Below are 22,234 nucleotides of genomic sequence, written 5' to 3'. Positions count from 1 at the left end.
GGCGAATTGGTCCATCTTTGATTGTCTCTTATGATTCCCCATTCCTTAGGTGCCCCCACAAATTAATTGTATATTGAGTACTGATGACCCCATGGGCAGCCAAGACCGAAGAGAGGGGTTACAGGGCCTAACACAGATGAATGTTCAGCACAGGAGTTATTGAGTTCCCGAGGAGCTATCTGGCTGAGACGTCTATGTCCGCTAAGTCTTGTGGCACTTACAGCGGGGTGGCGGCCGAGAGGAGGGGGGCCAGCGCCAACAGGACACCATTCAAGTTGTGCAGAAACAAAATGCCCAAACCATGGAAGTAATTCGCCACTGCTATTGAGCAACCAAGGTGCAGTAAAGGGTGGCCCACCGCTCACGTTGCCACTATGTTGTCTGCCTTGAGGCCGTTATCCAGGCGCAGTCTTTGGGCCAGATATCAGGAAGAGGGTCCTGCCTCAAGCACCCGCCTACAATGGAGCGCTGTGGGCCACGGGTCACCAAACTCATCAGATGAGGCAGAAGGAGCAGTGAGCGGCCCCTGCACAATGGGGCAACCAGGTCAGCACCTCACCCCGCTCCGCGCGGCCCATTGAGGCCAGGGGGAGGTGGGAGAGGGTGCGTGGGCTGTCAGGTATGTAGTGGAGGTCCCGGTCCCCCAGACCCTCAGCCAGTAAAGGAGACAGCCCACATCGATGTCTCGCCCCCCTCCGAGCCCCTCGACTTACCGCTCATAGAATGCTGACACAGCGGACCGCCACTGCATACCACCTCTGCTCCCCAGGCCCGCAGGGAGAGCCCAGGCTGAATCAGAGCTGCCATCGTCCAGAGGAGTGCAGTTCCGCTGAGGCGGTCCGACCAAGCAGCCACGAGTTGCCCACTACCGCGTGGCCGCTCGGCTGGAGCCCGGGGGTAGGAGGAAGCACCCCGCGTGCTGGTGCGCATCCAGCGGGAGCGCTGTAAGCCACAGTTCCTGGATCGCCCATCCCCGGGAGCAACAAGATGGTTCGCACCCGACTCCAGGAGCGGGCAGACCCCAGGGCACTTTACCCGGCCAGAGATGAGGCGATGGAGCTCCGTCCCAGGCAGCAATGGTGGCCGTTGTGGGGCAGGGGGCGAGCAGCAGCAAAATCCAAAAATCTCGAGTGCCATTCACTCCTCATGCCTCCGGCTGGCAGCAATGTATGTAGAGAGCACTCCAACGCTATTTTCCCAGCTCTGCATAAACAGCAATACGGCCAAAACGCAGGATTTTATATCTGTCGGAGCACTCTCAGGCTGCGGCCATTTTGTGAGCCGCGCAACAGCGCCCCCCTATGTATATTGTTTTGAAGTATTCTTTTTCTTTAAAGTAACTAAGTTATAATATTTGAAAAGAATTGTATTAGTGATATTAAAAAAGAAAATGTTGATAGTATGCTATAAAAAAAACTTGAAATTCAAGGAAAACCTTTAGTTGCAAGGACGTTAAGTTGAGAACTTGTTGCAACAAAACCCTGGATATTTATCTAAAGCCAATGTAACAATGCACCCCCTGTTGCGCAGCCTATGACCTCAATGATGACATCACATATGACATCACTAATTACATCAAGGTAATCAAACTTTGATTAACTAAATAACAATTTAGGATGTGGCCTTTGCCATGGCCAAGGCTGTGGCAACTGGCCATGGCCGAAAGCCATGTCCAATGGCTGGTTAGTATTGTCCAATATGCACTGTGCACGGCTTAAGTGACATTTGGCCGTGCCCACTGTATATTTTAACACAATAAGGGACCACTGTAAACCATACATAGAGACCCCTTAATGTGTTAAAATATACAGTGAGCATGGCCGAAGGCTGTGTCTACTGGCTACGCCTGGAGGCCATGGCTACTTTCCCTTAATGTTTTGAAATATACAGGTGGGGTAACCGAAGGGCGTGGCCACTGGCAATGGCCAAAGGTCATGGGTAGTGGCAGAGAAATATACAGTGGGCACAGCTGAAAGCCGTGGCAACTGGCCATGGAGGTAGGCCATGACTAGTGGTCCCTTAATGTGTTTAAATATTCAGTGGGCATGACCAAAGGCTATGGCTAGTGTCCGGTTAATGTTGTCAAATATACAGATGGCAGTGATGAAGGCCATGGCGACTAGCCATGGTCAAATGCCATGGCTAGTGGCCCCTTAATGTATTAAAATATGCAGTGGGCACAGCTAAAGGCCATAGCCACTGGTCATGGCCGGTTAGAGCTGTTATTTAATCAGTGATTCGATCAGTAATGTCATAGATGATATAATTAGCGATGTCATAAGTGATGTCATCAAGAATGTTAACTGTGAAGTGGTCACATTGTGGTTACATCACTAATACCATCATGTATGACTTCACTGATGGCATCACTATTTTACTGATTGCATCAGACATAAGATCACTCTAGGTACTTTCACATATGTAGACCACCGTTCGGTGTTTCATATGGGATTTTAGCATTTTAGAACAGTTTATAACAATGACTACATTGTGAAAAATATGCAACAGCTACACCTACACCATATCACTACTTGTGAAGCTTTCATTTGTAGTAGTTTGGTAAAAGATTATATCTGAATTATAGGTATGAAAGAGTGAGAGATAGAGAAGACTTGGTGTCGCCACGAGTCGTGTCCCACCACTCAGGGCGAGATTAAAGGGAGTAGGAGAGGTAGGTAAAGGGCAATAGAGGACAGAATGAGTCCCACAGCATGGACAAAAGCATGGTGCCTGGAGAGAAGCATAGAGTCCAGCATAGAGACAGCACCGGCTGTCCAAGGTCAGGGTCTGTGAGTGAAGGACCATCCATAAACCGGAAGAAAACGGTGTCCATGTGCAGGAGTTCTACCAGTGATGTAATTAGGGATGCCATCTGTGATGTCAAAGGCTGTGCAACAGGGGGTGTGAAGTTAAGGTGGCTTTAGCTGAATTTCCAGGGTTTTGCCCTCCAAGTGAGATAATCCAAGGACATTCCAACCAAGAGAGATCTCAAAGAAGCCTATTCCATGAGACATCCCCTTAAAAGAAAAAAGCAATAACATCTACTCAAGGAGACCATATAATGACATATAATCTCTGCAAATACCCAAGGCTATTGCTAGGCCAGTATGCCTAGCAAGATCTTAGAAGTCACCCAATGGGTAAGCTATCTGGAAGTATGTGCTATGGTATCCCTTTCAAGAAACAGTCCAAGATCGGTCTCTTCTGGTGTTTTCACACAGATATCCTCAGCAGACAGTTAACAAGCCTGTCATCGGGCGGGGGGACACACCTTGTGGGATATAGCTGAAGGCTATCACATCTTGATTATACTATATTACCTCTAAGACGAGTTCAGAGGAATCACTGGCACATATGATTTTTTAATCAGTGGGTCATATCTGGTGAATGATCAGATATTGATAGTTGGGGATGAAAGATTCACTCAGAGCCTGTTAGGGGAAGATTCATCTTGGTCACTGGACAGAACGCCTCTGAAAATGTTTGGAAAGAGTAATTGCAAGTCTTGGCCAGTGATCACAAGATCAGTGATGCCAGAAGGAACATATGACAAAAGTTCCTGTTTACAATAATTTGGACAGCCTACTTTGACAGTCAATGACCCCATGATTGCTTTGATGCTGAAAGGGAATGATCACCACTACATCAAGGAATACTACTGGTAAGCGAACACTGAAAAAAGAATGTAAGGGCAGACAATGCACACACTCAAGGTAACCTTTCAGATCTTCGCTCTCATGGCTATTCGCATGGCTATTCCCAGCTACCATTGCGAACAATCAGAGTCCTTTTATGGTGCATGTATGTAGGTAATTTATAAGAGGCACACCTAGATGGAAAGCAACAACACTCTGTACATAGGGAACACACCAAGGGGATTACAGGCAGGGTTCGGGTGTATCAGTGGAAAGTGGAATGAGTAGGAGTACCAGGAGTGAAAGGGGCTCCAGATGAGGAGATGTAGCGTTGAATGGCATGATCAGCGATTTGCAAGATGTTCTTGAGGAATAGGATCTTCGTGTCCTTCTTGAAGTTTATATTGAAGAGAGGTAGTCTCATCTGTGTTGCTAATTTGCAGCAGGAAATGACTCTGTTTTCCCCCTTGCAGTTTTTTGTTTCCAGTCTGTTGATGTTGTGCCTTCTGGTGGTGGATTAGCCTCCAATGATGGTGAGTTTGTTCACCATGTATTTATTGTATTTAAATTTTTATCAGGCGCCACATGCCTGTAGACCTCGGAGCGCAACATAAAAACAAGGACAAAGACAAACAAAGGAATCAGGAGGCATCAACAGTCAGAAAGGAGAAAGCTTAGATCAGTCAGGGTTCTGATTGAAGAGAAGGGTTTTTATTTCTCTTTTAAAAAGGGCTAGGATTTCAATCATATGAATATGACCTGGAAGATGATTCCACAACAGGGGGGCTTGAACATTAAAAGTAGTGCCCCCATAGTGCACCAATATATACCTTGGTTGGAGGAAAGGCGGAAGAGCAAAGCTCCCTATCTCCAACCTTGGATTTTATTCTATCGGTGAGATATCTGGGGCTCAGATTTTCTCTACATTTAAAGGACATAGTTAGGATCTTGAGGGTGATCCTATGCCTGACAGGTAGCCAGAGAAGTGACCTTCTGGCCTCCGGAACATGGGCACATTTAGGCAATCCCTGGATGGCACTGACTGCATTGTTTTGTGCGATTTGAAGGGTTTGAATATTGGCTTGCAACATGCCAGCTAGGAGACTACTACAATAGTCAAGAATGGAGTTGACAAGTGTGGTTGCAAGCAGGGAACGGTTGTTAATTGAAAGAAAAGGACAAATATAATTAATTTGTTTAATGATCAAGCTGCAGGAGGAGCAGTGAAGGCTACGTGAGGACGCATGGAAAGTTTGTCGTCCAAGATGACTCCCAAGGTCTTCAGCTTCTTCATAACAGGGATAATATTTGAGGCAATTGAGAAGTTAGCATAGGCGGGATCTAGTCTGCCCAAACTAATTTTTGATGCCACAATCAGGAGCAATGGAGGGCAAGTGAATTAGTGGCCATCCAAAACTGGTAGAGTGGTGTTTTGGTTGTGAATGCTTTACAAGTGATGTATGCTCTCTGGAACATTATGTGTGGTTGAATGGGTAGCCAATGCAGCTCCTCGAGGATGGGGGTGATGTGGTTGAATTTTCTTACTCCTATGATGTTGTGGGTGACAGCATGCTGTACCACTTTCAGAGGGACTAAAGTGGCATCTTGGACCCCTGTGAATAGGGCATTGCCACCATCCAATTTAGGAGATAACCAGTGTTTGGGCAACTATTCTTAAACATGCAGGGGGAGGAAAGGCTTGACTTTGCGGAGGAGTGAAAGTTTGTTCCATGCTGTTTGAGTCTTCTTGGTGATGTGTGTTATGAATGAGAGGGTTACAGTCGAGGATGCTAGAAAGCAATAAATAAAGTCTGTGCTAGTAATCATTGGGTGGCACAGAAAGACACATGAGCAGCGCTCTTGAGGTTTGCTGTCCTGTTGTGGCAGGACGGCCATTATCTCTGTTTGGTCATCACAGGCTCATTTGGACACTAGCAGGAAAGGAGGACTGGTGCTCCTGTTCTGTGATGTTCTTGTCAGGACTGTAGCTCCTCTTCCATCGCTGGATCAGGACCTTCTTCATGTACCACCTTGTATTGTTCTTTACGGCAACAAAGAAGAAGGTGTTGATCATGCTGTTGCTAATGGCAATACACTCCACCATATAATAGGCAGTGATGGAGTAACGCTCCCTGAGCAGGACTGTGGGGAAGAAGTCCCTGATGAGGGCGTAACCATAGAATGGTGTCCAGCAGAGGATGTAGGCCAACAGAACACCAATCAGAACCATCACTGTCCTGCGGCGTGCCCTCAGCCGGCCTCGGATCTGCTCTGTTTGTACACCGGGTAGATCTTTGAACCATAGTTCCCGGCAGATATGTATGTAGCAGAGGGTCATGGCCAGAACTGGTACTAGAAACTCTGCTGCCATCAGGAATAGGAAGTAAGACTGGTAGAAGACAATTCGATCAGCTGGCCAGATTTGGCCACAGAATACCTTGCTACTGCTCTCCTGCAAGTTGTCGAAAATGGTCTCAGTGGTGAAGTAGGCTGAGGGGATAGCAATGAGAAAGGCAATGAGCCAAATCAGGGCCAGGACTCCACAGGCTGTCTGGCCATCCATCCGTGGCTTCAGGGGGTGAACAATCACTAGGTACCTGAAAAAGCAAAGAAACAGGTGAGACTGAGAATCAGTGACACAGGATGAGGGGCATATTATCAACATTTGGACAGTTTGAGACTTTTGAATGAGAATTATTCTGGACAATTGAAGCATGGCAGATTGACTGGTGACTTGTTGATAGCACTGCATACAACCATGACCTGCCTTTAAGTCTTGTGGGGTCACCCATGAAAGGCAAATGTCTGGGCGAGATAATGAAAGGCAACTTTATTTTCTCCAAAATTGGAGCCAAGGCTCACTAGGGACCTACTGCAGATTACACCAGGTTGGAACAGTGGAAATATTGAATGAAAAGCTCTAAAACTGTGCTTAGTAGGGCCGCCACCTGCTCTTCCCCTTGAAATGAAATGTTCCACCACCAGATTGGATGTATTTTTTTTTATGTAACATTCTTTTTATTGAGAATTTCATGCATGAACAGATCAACAGATTGATGGATATACATATCGATAACAAATATTTAATAGCGTAGAAGATTTTTTTTTAATGTAATAAAATACTAGAGAGTAAGTATTTATTCCATTTATAATTTAGAACAAATTATATTAACAATATAGAATTATTTACATTGATAATGTTAAGGATGAGAAATAGGACTCACAGGGGGAGACAAACTAGAAAGAGTGACAAAAACAATAGGGAAGAAGAAGGGAATATATTATAACCTAACGTCACGCATAATTCTATGTTAAATAGACAGTGAAAACATTCAATTTATTGTTAAATGCAGGTACAATTCTGCAGGATAATGCATACATTTTCTCAATTCCGTGAAAAGAGCAGATGGAGTTCCACCATAGATTATAAAACTGTTTCTGTGTAGTTTTCCAATTTGAGGCAATAAGGTGAAAAAGCAACATAGATTAAAAAAACAGAACAGATCTGGAGATTGTATGGACATCATAAAATGATTAACCAAAACACCAACCATGAGATTACCCAAAGTCAATGGTTCCTGAAATAAAAACATGTGCTGCAAACATTTCCAAATCCTTTCCCAATAGGAGTAAACAAATTTAGATTTGAATACAGAACGACTAAAATGTGCAGATGGGGATTGACACAACCAGCATAAATTAGGAATAGTATTAGAAATTGTTGGTATTCTGACTGGTGTGAGATAGGCTCTATGCAAGATAAAATAAGCTGCCAATGACGTAGTAAGATTGATTCCAAATTTGTACCCAAATGTCTGGTGAAGGTTGTAGGTTCCAGTATAATTCCAATTGTCTACAAATTTTAGAATTAAGAGGGTCATTTTTTGGGGGTTGATTGAGAAGGGAGTAATGTTTAGATGCTTTGGTGGATGGAGAGTACATCAATAATTCTATATATTTGGACGGTTCCTTTTGAAGGTAAGAAGTTAAAGCCTTGGTAATTAAATTTACCAGTGAAATATATCTTTTGTGATCAGTATTATTACGATTAAAGCATATACAAAGTTGGGGAAAAGGGATAGCTGTATAGTTATGAAATATGTGTTTATCCCGAAAAATTCTGGCAGTATACCATCTTTGCAGCAAAGAATGTTGGGGTTTAAAAGGGAAAAATGTGTTAAATCATAAAAAGGCATTGGTGATATCCTGCACAACAAAGAAACAGTTCAATAAATAGTTCCAAACATTTGTAATATAATGTTAAAGAGGCTTTTTCTTAATACCTGGCCAAGATGATGTCTGAAGGAAGTGAGGACATGATAATGGTGCCATAAGCTTAGATTCTAATTGAATCCAAGTAGGTGCATTCATCAGTTGTGATTCATTATGATGATGTTGAAACATTTGTTGTAATAAAAAAATCTATTTGGTACTTGGGAAAATCTGAGAATTTAACACCCCCATTGTCTATTTGTTTTAAGTTTAAGAGCTATTTTAGGAGTCTCATTATTCCAAAGAAATTTAGATAATGACTTGTCATTTTCTTTTTTAAAGAATGTTGTGGATAGAATAACTGGGATCATTGAACGATAATATGATATAACAGGACCAAGTGTCTTTTTGATTTAGACGTCCTCACAAAGAAAGAAATAGTGGAGACCATTGATTAGCTAAAGAATTAATTTATAAATAATTATATTTTCATTCAGGGCTAAAGTGGAAGAAATATCTTTTGCTATACGGATGCATAAATATTTTTTGGAAGATGTGCACCATTTCATACTGTATAAAGGAAGTCAGAGACAGAACAGGTATTGGTAAATGGCAACATTTTGGATTTATCCCAATTTAATTTATATCTTGAGACTTCAGAGAATTTATCAATGATGTTCATAAATACAGGAATAGATGATGAGGGTTCAGATATATACAGAAGAATATTATCAGCCTAGGCAGAACATTTGTGCGAAATATCTTTTCTGATAATGCCTTTACTATTATCATTAAAGTTAATGCCTTGTAACAAGGGTTCTAGTGCTACAATAAATAGTAATGGGGAAAGTGGACATTCTTGTCTAGTACTGCGTGTAATAGGGCATGATTGAGAGAAAGAATTATTAATAAAACGTCAAGTAGAGTGTGAAGAATGGAGACGTTTAACACATTTAGCAAAAGTAGGACTAAAACCATGTCATTTCAAAGAGTCAAACATAAAAGGCCATGAAATACGATCGAAAGCTTTCTCGGCATCAAGTGTATGAAGAATAAGAGGATCTGAGGACCTTTGTTCATAAGCAGGGACATTAAAAAGGTCGCTGGAGTTTAAAGAATCAAATCTGCCTTTAATGAAGCGTGATTGATCTACATTGATTAATTTAGGGATTACCTCGTCCAATCTTTTGCCAATTATTCTGGTGAAAATCTTAGATTCAGAATTAATAAGGGAAATGGGGTGAACATTTTTGACATAAGAAGGATCTTTATCTGGTTTAGGAAAAACAAAAGTTCCTGAACTATGACCCTGAGAAAATAGATAATCAAATAATTCAAGAAGTTTGGGAGGGAGCATCTCTGAAAACAAGTGCGATAAATATTGATAGGATACCTGTCTGGGCCAGGAGCCTTCACAATTTTAAGATGAAGAATAGCTTTTTGAATTTTGTGTAAAGAAATGGGAGATTCCAAAATTGGACTGTCTTATTATTATGTAAAAAGTTAATAATATCATTATCAATGATATGGTCAGATTTGTAAAGATCTGAGTAAAAATCATAAAATGAGCTGTTAATTTGATTAGCACTAGTGACTAATGATAAAAGTAATACTTTTTTCATTCCTCTTTTTAAGGTAACAAGCTTACAATTTTCCAGCTTTGTTAGATCCTCCATAATATTTGGCTTTAGTTCTCAATAGAGAGGAACAAGCTTTATTGGAACTCAATTTATTAAATTCAATGCGTTTAGCTGACAGGGATTTGAACGTAGTATCTTAAAGTATGATAATTCCAGCAATTTAATTGATCCAAGTAATTTGTTCATCATTTTCCTTTTGTTTAGAAGCAACATATTGTATAATAAAGCCACACAGAGTTGCTTTGAATGCAACCCAATATTGATGTACAGAGGAGTATTGTGGTTTGTTATTATTCAAAAATTCAACACAAAAGAATTTGATTTGTTGACGAAAAGTGGGATCACTGAATAAGAACAAATTAAATCTTCATCCGGAGGAGAAGCTAGGTTGACTAGCCCATTCCAGGACAGTAAAGACTGGGCCGTGATCAGATATACTAATTGCGCCAATTTCTGAGATTTTTATAGTGGGAGCAAGTGGTGTATTAATGAAGATGTGATCTAGTCTAGATATGGAGCTATCTGGTGGAGAGTAGAAAGTATATTCTTTTATGGCAGGATGACAAAAACTCCATGTATCAATAAGGTTGAGTTCATTTTTAAAGTTAATACATTGGCCCTCATTACAACCTTGGCGGAGGACCATGGTGCTATTATCACCATGGTCCAGGCCGCTAAGGTTACAATTCCGCCATGGTGGATGGCGGAATTACCGCCCCATTCCAAGGTGAGTGGGGCGGTAATTCCCCATTCAACATTTGCCCTTCCCCATTCCCATTTTTGCCTCCATAGGGCATAATGGGAATGGGGAAGGCGCTAATTACGGCACCGTAAATTACGGTGCCGTAATTAGCTCCAAAGTCCCTTTGCGGGTTGGATTTTTAACGCCTGCTAAAAGCAGGCGTTAAACACCAACCCGCAAAGGGACACTTGTAATCAGGCGTTAAGGGTTAACGGCGCCGACGGCGCCGTTAAACCCTTAACACCTGAGTTGTAATGAGGGCCATTGTGTGATTTAGAATGAACACATTTGGTATCTGATTTTCGGTCAAGAACCAAATCAGAGATTTGATTGCAATCACCACAAATAATCAAGCATTCATAGTCTTATTTAATCATTTTCAATTTCAGGTTCATCCAAAATTGAGGATCAGGGGCATTGGGTCCATAAATATTGATAATATTGGCCAGTCATTTGTTAACAATGGCTTCAATAATTGACCAATGACCTGCAGGGTCATGTTCTTCTTTAATTTCTTGAACATTGGTTCTTCTGTTAATAAGTATGCTAACCAAGCCTTTTTTCCGTAACGTAGGAGAAAAAAAAAAAACAAAGTGTATGACTGGATCTAACTGTACTTAATTTATTGTTTTCATCAAGTGAGTCTAGGTGAGTTTCTTGAATACAAGCGATATCAACTTTGCTTTCCCCCAAATGATTCAGAATTCCTTGTCTCTTTATAGGATGATTTAACTCTTTGCATTCCAAGAGCCAATTTTAATACTCATTCTTGCAAAAGTATAATCATGTGATAAATAAGTAAACAATATGAACTGTATATATATCATTTCGCCAAAAGCAAGTACATTTTAAGCTACTATATAATGCCATGGAGTAAAATTAAAGAAAGTTTGTATAACGTAGAAGTAATATCTTAAGGCAAGGAAAAAACATGACAAAGGGAGCATATAAGAAGAAGGGCAAAAGTGATAGAATAAGACAAGAAGTAAATATCAATTAATAAGAATAGTGTAAGTAAGCTGTAAGAATGTAACACGATAATGTAAGGAAATAAATATTTAATTGAAGCAGCCATAGGCAAGAACTAGATCGGTTACTGTGAGCCCACGGGTGCCTGACCGAGTGACTTGGGCAAAAGATACAAAAAGACCTAATTACCATATTAGCAAATATTTAAACTAACTTAAAAGTAAAGGTAGTAATAATATCAGTAAAATAAAAAAACTAGTTATTTCTTTGAGGCTGCAGTATCAGGATCCATTTGTTTTATAGGGGATCTAGATGTATCTCTATATTTATCAAGGGCCTACCCAACACTCTACACACACATCACAGCCTACAATTGATATAGTCAACAAATAGTCCATAGGTGCCCCTCTGCAAGAACGAACACAGATAAATGACCTGTTCTTTGGGAAGGTACCCACTCGAGTTCAAAGACCAATTCAAAAGTCATTTGCATATAGGATTACTGCTGCACATGTCCAAATTAAGGAAAGTCTTACCAACCCATAGTTTGAATCTTCCTTGGAGAGTAGTAATGAGCCTTCACTGGCTACCGGTTTCAGCACGGATTCAATTCAAATCCATCTGTATCATTCACAAGGCTATCTGGGGCCAGGGACCACTCTATCTTCAACGCTTCCTGACAAAATACTCACCTTCTAGACTCCTCTGTTCCTCTGGCACCAACTCCCTGTGTGTTAAGTGCTTTGCCAAACAGAGCTGGTGAGCGATCACTTTCCTCGGCTGGCTCCCTACTGTGGAACAGGCTCCCTCTCCCTCTGCGTCTTGAGCATGACCTCCTTAAGTTCCGGAAAAGCCTCAAGACATTTCTCTTTACCTCTTCTTTCTACTCCCCTCTGCCCTGCTAATCACACAGCAGTGTGACTGATGTGCAGGGCCCTCATATGTCCTCAGAGCCTTGACCCCCCACATCTCTCATCCCAGCCACTGTCTTTCTACTGCACTTACTTGGGCTCACCCTACCCATGGGTGGTTGCACTTACGTTCTTCTCATCTTAGCACTTACCCTGAGCTCTTGTCCATGAGCATCAAAGCACATATCCCTCACCCCACCCCCCTCTGCACTTGCAAGTTCTGAACACTCACAAGGCATAGTAGGTTTGTCTCCCCTTCCCTTACTCTCATTATTTGTTTGTACTATTAATTCAATTATTCATCCTTTTTGTAATTCATTGTTTTCCTTCCCATGCCCCCACCCTGTTTGCCCTGTGGGCGCTTTGAAACAGTTTCGCTAATTGTATAAGCACCTAACAAGTGACCAATAAATAAATCAAAGAAATAAATATGACTGCAACCACATCTTCACTTTTCAAATGATTTCTGAAGAAACTTTGGCCAAGGCATTAAGCAAAATGAAGCCCCCGACCTGTTAGGGTGAGATTGTTACTTCTAAAATAATCCTGGAATTGTTCTCCCTTTTTTAGTTCATTTCACTAATGTGACATTTTGGGATAGTTGCATCCCTGACTCTAAAAAACATGGCGGTGACTCCTTTACTAAAAAAAAACAGGGCTGGACCACAAGGTCCGTACTAATTATTGACCCATTACTAATGTGTTGTTCTTAATGAAAGTGGTCGATAAAGTCGCCACCCTTCAGCTACAAGAGCACCTAGAGAAATCACAAGTCTTCCACCCCAGACAGTCTGGGTGCAGGTTGCATCATGGCACAGAAAGTACCCTTCTGGACCTACAGAGTGAAATGCTCAAAATTATGGACAACAGCAAGGTCGGGCTGCTGATATTATTAGATCTCTCTGCAGCCTTCAACCTTGTTGACCATGGAAGACTCAGACCGCTTGAAGAACCTTGCTGGCTGCTCTGATGAGGCAGCTCTCTGGACTGAATCTTTCCTGCAAAACAGAATATCAAAAATTGTCTGGGGTGAAGTCCGCTCTAAACCAGAGAGGCTAGAGTATGGTTTTCAAAAGGGCGCATGTCTCTCACCAGCCCTTTTTAACGTATATTGTCGTCCACTATGCGATCTCCTAGCTATGTTAGGAGTTAGATTTTCTAATTATGCTGAAAACACTCAGCTGATTATACATATTAGTGGTGACCATGAAAAAGACTCTCATAAAATCTTGATGATCTATGGTACCATTCAAAGCTGGATGACCAATAATGGCATGTGCCCGAATGCTGCCAAAACGGAGCTATTAATTTTTGGCTCTGCTCAGGCACGCTCAAAACTTGACAAATAGCTTTTTATTTCTAAATCAAGTTCGTACTGTCACGAAGGTTAGGACATTGGTAGTCGTGCTTGAAGCTTTCCTAAATGCAGATGCACAAATACATAATATCACAAGCAAGGAACAATATCACCTGGGGTTACTTAGGCTAGTGAAACCTTTCGTCTCAGAGGCAAACTGCACTACTATAGCCACGAATAGACTGTTGTAGTGCATTATTGGCTGATGCAGGTAAGGGCTCCCTTCCAAAACTTCAAATCTTGCAAAATGATGCAGTGCACATCACGAAAAACATCAATAGGAGAGAACAAATTTCAACGCACTGCGAAAACATACATTGGATTTGGATGGCGGCCAGGATTCGTTTTAAAGTTTGCACTGTGGTGTACAAATGCCTTTATGGCAATGCACCGACATATCTGAAGGATTCTATTAGTATCTCCTGCCCTAAGAGAGTAAAAAGATTCAGTGGCTCTATTCGTTTGGCCATCTCGAAGAGCAAACGGGTGAAGGGTTTTGGAAGGTTGTTTTAAGTGCTGGCAGCACGATTATGGAACAGCCTTCCGAAGGATCTGTGCGCAGAGAGAAACCCAACGACATTTAGGAAACGAATGAAGCAGTGTTCTTCGAATGACTTCCTGACCCGACCCTCGGTAATTAAATTGACTCTACTGCTTCTTTGCACCTTGATGCCTGCGGGCTCCGGCACACTATGTAAACAAAATAAAAATAAAATAAAAAAAGGGCATCATAAGAATTTGATGAAGGTTTGAGATCCAACCTATTCCTGGATTGATAACATTTGCCAGTTTTAAACTTATTGCAGTTGACAGAGCTGGATGCTTCAAGAGGTTGTTGCAAGATGGAGCCTGTCGCTGAAGAAGGAGAACCAATATTAGGAGATTCAAATGACATAAGGGTGTCCAATTCATCGGGATCTGACTATTCTAGCAATGCCATGGGGGAGGGCTGATGATCATTAATTCCGGTTCCAGTAGGCCATTTTTAATATCCAGGTTTTTCAGTGCTGGTCTGAACTGCAAAACATTTTTTCTTTTGTCTTGAGTACTTTCTGAAAAATCTGAAGAAAAATAAATCTTATTACTTTGAAACATTAGAGGGGTTTGCTTTCTTGCTGTCTGAAGAATTAATCGTGCCTGTTGATGGCGTAGAAGACAGTCAATGAAAGGTCTGGAAGAGGTACTGTTGCTAGTGAACCGCAGTTTAATTCTGTACACTCTTTGAAATCCAAGAGGTGGGGTGAAAGAAATATTGAACACTTTAGGAATGTATTCACATAAGAATTTAATAGGGTCATTTTGTTCAGAGTTTTCTGGAATCGCATACATTCTAATGTTGTCTCTTTTATTCCTATCCTCTAAGTTTGATAATTCAGCCTCTATTTGGAATCATTTATGTTGCATGTGCTCAAATCCCTATAGTCTGTCTTCAGTGGATGATAGGCACTCTTCCACCTCCTTCAATCATGCATTCACTAACTTAATTCATTTTTTAAAACACAAAAATCATCCTGTATTTGCGAGAGATCTGGAGTCCAGTATTGAGATAGAGGATTGGGTGGCAGCAAGTTCATTTAAAAAATAGTCCAGCCCCTTATTGAGTGCTGTTAATTCCATGGAGGAGGTTCAGAATTTTGTTCAGGGCAGGCACTGCCACGTCAGCAAGATGGCTGCCGATACAAAAAGCATTGGTGGCCAGGGAAACAAGCACACAGCGTTCTGAAGCGGGCAGCCGGAGGCCCTTCAGTTTCGCCTGACACGCTCATGATCTAATTATGATTCATTCAATTTAAGGTATGCATTTTGACTTGTCCGCACACGGCAAGTGTGGGTTACATGAAATGTCCACTGATGTAGTCAGATTGGGTAGCAACACCAGCATTGACTGCAGCTATAGAGGGGTGAACAAAAGCGATCTCTATTATCTCGACAGCAAAATTAAGGGTATATATTTAACTGTTGGTGCATCAAGACGATACTGATGGGCTAAAGACCTATCTGTTTGATTAATTCCCACTCTTCCGCCTTGCTCCCTACTGGTGCCTCTTCTCACATTTATCATGTGACAACTGTTATTTGTAATTGTCTCTCCAATTGTCTGCGCCTTTATGCCCAAGGGTCCTCAGTGCGCAATACAAATGCCGTAATGTAATGTATTCAGATTGGGTAACAACACAAGCATTGGCTTTAGCTGTAGAGCGGTCAAAAATAGCGGTCTCTATAATCTTGATAGTAAAAGTAAGGGTATATATTTAACTGTTGGCGCATCTTACTGATGGGCCCATATCTTTTTCTACAAATATGTCTGCCGACAGCCACCTGACAGTGCCCTTCCTCGCGGAGGCGACGACACTTAGGATCTGCCTCCAGCCAAGTTCATAATAGGTTAAGATATAAATGTTTAAGGGTAATACACACTCCAGTCAGAAGGGGGGCATATTCTCACCCCTAGATTTACAATACCCATCTGTTTGTCACTAACAGATTCACGTGGGGTGCAAGAACAATTGATAATCAAGCCGGTCAAGTGGCACAGCGAGTAGGAGTGCTCGCTTTGACATCTGTGCAGAGCCTCCTGATGCAGGTTCGAATCCCGGCAGGGCCAAACTCAGCCTTTCATCCTTCCGAGGTCGATAAATGAGCATCACACACCGTGGGTAATAATAAGCAGCGCTCAGATACCTGAGGGTTCGTAGCGCTATATAAATGCCAAATTAATGTTAATATTAATTAATAATCGCCAGCCACCATTTTGTGGACTGCTATCCAGTCTAGATGCCATAGGGCTACGCCATGGCTTCTTACCAACATGGTACAACCTTGTTTTGATCTACCCCTAGTAGTAGTGAGATCATTGTTTTTACAAATTAAGTAATGCATTAATTGCTTTGTTGGAATCATTTTAAGAATCATCTCCCTGAACCCAGCACACACTTCTAACACACATGTCTCCATCCATCTCTTGACAGAGCGAACAGGATCCTCCCACCACAAATTCTCTTGTCGTACTGATGAAGGCCTACCAATTTGCAGCTAGACAGTTTAGCTAGAAATGGCCGAAACACAGTCGTATTGACTCCTTTTACCAGTGTCCAACACACACACTGTGAAAACTGTAATTAACCACACCTTGTTGAATTTTTTTCATTTGTCTCAATGTTATCCCCACTGATTGAAGGGTATGTATATGTTATGTACTTTGATCGGCATCACTACATATTATCCCCACCAAAAATATCGCTGTATATATGGTTGTCTGGAACGGCCATAGGCAATATTTTTTGGGGGATCATTTTGGGGGTTTTTGGGAGTGGGGCTTGTGGGGGTGTCCCCCTTTCCTTTTCAAATAATGCAGGGGTGTACCCCGCAGGTTCTATGCCTTAATATCGCTCCAAGAATATGGCGATATTTTTGTATGGCGCTATTTTTGCAGGGATATTAACACATGGAACCCTGTGATACAAGTTAATCATCTTGGTTGAACACCAATGTATCATGTGGAGATACTGTTTTTTGAATTGATGAATTTCCTGTAAATATGTTTTAACTCAAACACAATTTTTGTCATTTATTAAACCATTGAAAAAAGGAAGATAAATTTGGTTCATGGGTACGTTCTGGTAATATTGACCATTGTGTGATAATCATTAAGGGAGTGTGCACTGGGTTCATTGACCCTGTTCATTGGTTTGTTTTAATCATTAACCCACCTGGGTAGAGTAGGGCTGTAACCAGGAGCCCTAATATTTGATAGCCTCTGGAGTAGGGACAACTACATAAGGTCTCGGCTGTCTTGTAGTTACCACCTCTGTACCCTCCTTCTGCATAGGAAGATACACAGGAATACTTACTCTACTAGGGTTCACATAGTAGGCAGTACATAATTTAAGCGAGGGAAGGATCACACTGAACAAGATGCAGGTATAAATGACATGCAAATAGGCCCACCTGATGCAGCAACAGACCCTTGCTCATTGTTGTTGCCCATTCTCAATCTTTTTGAAGGAAGGAAAAAAACAAACTTTATTCGGGGAACATCATGAAATAATCTGGCAACATCTGGATCTGCTCCACAAGCTCTTTGAGCAGCTGTCTGATTGCAGGATGATTAACAGGATTCCTGATGCACACAAATGAGTCGTCCTTTCCCCAGACAAAATGAGGGTGAGTCTCCAGCAAGTAGTAAAAGACCAAGGAAAGTAAGTTCTGGATACCTTCCCTCGAAAGAATCATTCAGGGTTGTTCTTTATATTCTCTCAGAAAACAAACGTACTTGCTCCTTGATGTCACGTAGCAATTGATTAAGCGCCACCAGATTTCTCAGATCTCTCAGGAAAGTACAAACATCAGTTTGCCTTCCAACAAGATGAGGACGTTCTTCAATCAGAAAACAAAAGACCATTCCAACTAGTCTATTAGCACCGTCATCAGATAGGGGCATTTGTGTTTTCCAAACTGTACTCAGGAAGCTGGAGAACTTGCTCTATAATAGCTGTGAGCAATCTCCTTATGATTGGACCATTTTTAGGATCCTGCGAGAACAGATGAACACTAGTAGCTCTCCCCACAAGCGTAGGGTATGCACGAAGAATGAAGAGAAAAACAGTAATAACGATCCGATAAACGTGGCCATCAGGCACTACCATGGGTGCCTCCAAAGAGAAACTCAGTGAGAAAGGAATCGGGGAACTGTTCCCTCTTCTAGTCATCGAAAAGGAACTCTAGATCTGGCATCTTTCCTTCTCGATCAAGACTTAAATGTCTCACAGTCTAATGTTAGCAAGCTCCTGTGGCTCAAGAACAAATAACTCTTCTTCCACTCCTTGTTTAGCAATTTCAAAGAGTGTCTCGACAGAACCACATTCCAATGTACTCTTTATCTGTCTATTGGACAGTCTCTGCGTCCTTCCTCCTTGTCATGAATCTAGTCTGCCTTTGCTGAAGTTCTTCTCCGTTGTTTGCTTCCGACTGGCGTGGGGATGAAGGTGACTCTCCGTTGTATATCTTTACGTCTCTGAGAAATATCCACGCGCGTCTTCCTTGGACCTTGATGGCTGATGGCGTTACGTCTTCCACGACAAACGGACCATTAAATTGGGGCTCGTGCCACTTCCTGGGAAAGTTTCTTATAAGGATCTTATCTCCTGGGGAAAGTTTGGAAAGACGTAATTTTTCAGGTTTGCTTGTATGGTCTCTCCATCTACGTTCTGAGCCCCACACCCCTTCCACTTGAGCTGATCTGAAATGACAGAGATACTTGTAGTCATACACGTTAAGTATGCATGTAACTCCTTTCCTAACAATTCTGCTGTCGTCTGGACATCACTTCTAGTTCTTGATGGAGGAGTGAGGGATGTCCTCATTTGCCTCCCTGTCACTATTTTATGGGGCGTAAGATGATGGTCAGAGCCAGGTTGATTTCTCAAAGCATACAATGCGAGGGACAGGCAATTAACCATCCTTTCTTCAATGTAAGCTTCAATTTGGCTATCCTTTCTTTAAGCAGGCTGTTGAGTCTCTCACAGATTCCATTCGCTTGCGGTTGATAAGCCGATGAAAACTTGTGCTTTATACTAAGCAACAAACTTATTTGCTCAAAGACTGACAAAATGAGGGCCATTATCTGATCTTAATACTTCACATATTCCCCATCTAGGAAACACTTCTTGTACTAAAAATGTTGCTGCACAGGTGGAATCTGGATGTGTACACAGACCAGCCTCAATCCACCTTGAAAAGGGACATACAGATCTGCAGCATATCGCCATAGTCGATGTGTTAATGCTGAAAAGGACCATTAGGTCACGGGATGACTCCTCTAACTGTATGCAGCGTGTGCTCAGCAGTAAACTTTTGACATACTATGCAGTTTACTACATAAAATGCAAGGTGTTCTAGCAGGTTCGGTACAAACCAGTCCTCTGCAATAGTTGCTGCAAGACTTTCTCTAGTGACATGCACAGGGTTGTGCAGCTATTCTAACACCACCCTTAATAAGGCTACAGGCATCACTGGTTTACCAGTGCTTTCCTGTCGCCACAATGCTTTGGAAGGAGTTAAAGAACACCCTCCCCCACCCCCACGTCCACCGATCTTTCTCATCCTGTGGTGCTTCCCCTTGAATTTCGATCAACTGAGTTTTAGACAAACTGAAACTGTCATCCACACGCATCATCCCCACCATTCTTTCATTCACATTAGGCGTATCAAAATTTATTATAACTTCTGAACATGCAATTTGTTTTGCTTCCTCGTCTGCGGCTTGATTTCCGCGTGAGATAAAGTCTGCTCTCTTGGTGTGAGCCGCGCACTTAATGGCTACTGGGAGTTACAGTGCTCTAATAAGTCTTTCCAATAAGGTGACATGTTGCACTGGAGTGCTGTCCGCTCAGAGGTAGCGTCTCCTTTTCCAACGTGCTAGCCCTGCGTGTACTGTCGACGTCACATAGGCAGAGTCACTGTACACTGTTACTTCCTGGTCTGCGTTTTTCTCAAGCACGACAATAAGCGCCACTAGTTCTGCAGCCTGTGCTGAAAAGTGAGATGGTAGTCGTGCACTTATCAATACTTCAAACTCTCCATTGGCCCTGTACTTTACAACAGAGGCACCTGTATATCTTTGTCCATCATTTTGATCGATTCTAGGAGAATCGTCAATAAAAAGGATTTCCCCAGCTGCTAAAGCATTTTCTTTCACCTCTGGGATCTCATCATAGAATTCCTCATAATATGAGCAATCATGTACATGCTCGTCTTATGCCAGTGATTCTGCTACAAACATGGCAGGGTTCACTATTCTACATCTGACTATTTTAATTGCTGGATTCAATATGACCACCTCATAGGCAGAAGCCCTTTGAGACGTCAAAGTACTCTTAGGTTTTCCCAGAATGGCAAACAAAGCATGTTCAACAAATAATGTCATGGAACACACCATCACTATGCTGGCAACTTTCTCAATGGCAAACGCGGCGGCTGCCAAAGATTTGCCATTGAGGTTCGCAAGGAAAGTGGCCCCTCTTTTTTTTTATTCTGATTTAGCCAAAAAGAAATTTTGACTTTTTACACAAGATATAAAATAAACTCGGCCTCTACAATCTGATTAATTGGGCGCATGTCCTGAATTAAATGCCACAACCCCCCTTAGATTTCTTAATCAGATAAACTGCGGTATTGCATGGTGGCTCTGACATCACTAAAATGCCTTGCTCCATCATGGCGGATATTGTTTTAAAAATAAACTCATCTGCCTCTCGAGACATGGGATACTGTCGTGCTCGAGGCAAAATTGCTCCTGGTTTCAGTTTAATCTTAACTTCTCCAATCCCTTTCAATAGGCCTATGTCATAAGGGCCTGTTGTCCATAATGAAAGTGGCCCTTTCGCCATGTCTTCATCAAAAAATTCAGGCTACTTCCGTGCTAACATCATTTGCTGAGGAACCTCACGTTTTATTACCCTTACCCAACAAGTGATACTCATTTCAAATACTACTTCGTCATCTGACGGGTGGTCCCTAAACATGTCCTCATCAGTGACGTCAGTCAATCTGTAACCCTCTCCAGTGGCAATCACTGTGCTCCATCGTCTGCCTTCATGGTCAACTCCATCAAGCATAGCTAATTCTCCTCGCACTATAGCTGCTTGTAACTCTAAGGGAAAGACTTGTCCCCCCTCTTCAACCATAGGTATCCTTGGCCTAAATAAAAACTCATCAGGTATTCTCACAGTCTTAACCACTAAATCAGGTAGCCATGTTAAAAAAATGCATACCCCATAGTGAAAGCCCTCTGGCTCTAACGGTACTTCTCATTTAGCCATTTATCCTGCAAACGCCATGATAAACTCACTCACGTTTAAATAATGCATTCCTGGTATTGAACACACTATGCCTTCATCAGTAAACAAAATCATCATGTTTAACTTCGTAATTAAATCTCGACCCAGTATATTAACTGGTGTCTGCCTTGAATACAATAATGGCACAGACATATCACATTCTCCTATAGAGACTGGCAATCTTTCAGTGAAATGAATTCTACTTTTAGCTCCTGTGAAACCTTTAGCATTCATGGGATTCCCAGAAAATGTACATTTCCCCTCTCGTGTACATGAGCGTGTTACGCCGTGTCTACCAAAAAAGAAAAATATTTGCCTCCTATAGTGATGTCAACCCTTGGTACCTCTTGAGGATTGGGAGTCACTGATAGCATTGAACACATCAAGTCACCTAGTGAGCTGTCCTATTGTGGGTACATGCTTATTCCCTTGCCTGTAAAGGGATTCCCTCCCTCAACAGTAACACCCCCTATCGTAGGAGTCATTATCTGTCCTGTGCTTGTGCCCTGCTGTATTTGCATGGGTGAATGCTTTGACTGCCCTTGTGGCAGATTCATTGTTGTCTGCTGTGTTCGCAAATCTTGTTGCATTCTCGGTGCTTGTGCTTGCTGCACTGTCTGATTTTGGGCAAACCCCCCTCTACTTTGTTGACTATATGCAGGCGGGTGAGTGGTCCCCTCTCTTGAGAACTGCCCATTCTGCACAAAGCCTTGTCTCCCACACATGCATGCAATGGGCCTGTCATGGCTTGACTATCATTCTGCGTGTCTTGAAACCCATCTTGATTATTCTGGAAATGTCCCATATTATTCTGGAAGCCTCTTCCTCGGAAGCCTCCCCTACCCCTTCGTATGAATCCATTATTATTATTTTTTTTTCATTTAATTTATTACAAACTTTTGAAAAAGAAGAAAAAAACAAACATACTTG

At 42.1% G+C, this 22,234-nt stretch overlaps 1 protein-coding gene across 1 annotated transcript in view; it reads right to left on the bottom strand.

The window, feature by feature from the left end:
• Window positions 1-5,280: 5,280 nt before the first annotated feature.
• Window positions 5,281-22,234, bottom strand: part of LOC138567822 (prokineticin receptor 2-like) — a 235,193-nt gene continuing 218,239 nt past the window's right edge. Inside the window, exon 5 of the mRNA XM_069646319.1 lies at window positions 5,281-6,232. Coding sequence (XP_069502420.1) covers window positions 5,548-6,232 — 685 coding nt within the window. The 3' untranslated portion in view covers window positions 5,281-5,547. The remainder of the gene's footprint in view (window positions 6,233-22,234) is intronic.

Source organism: Ambystoma mexicanum, chromosome 2p (genome assembly GCF_040938575.1).
Source record: "Ambystoma mexicanum isolate Mex_15411 chromosome 2p, UKY_AmexF1_1, whole genome shotgun sequence".
In the NCBI taxonomy this organism is placed as follows: Eukaryota; Metazoa; Chordata; class Amphibia; order Caudata; family Ambystomatidae; genus Ambystoma; species Ambystoma mexicanum.
This window is presented reverse-complemented; position numbering and strand designations above follow the sequence as displayed.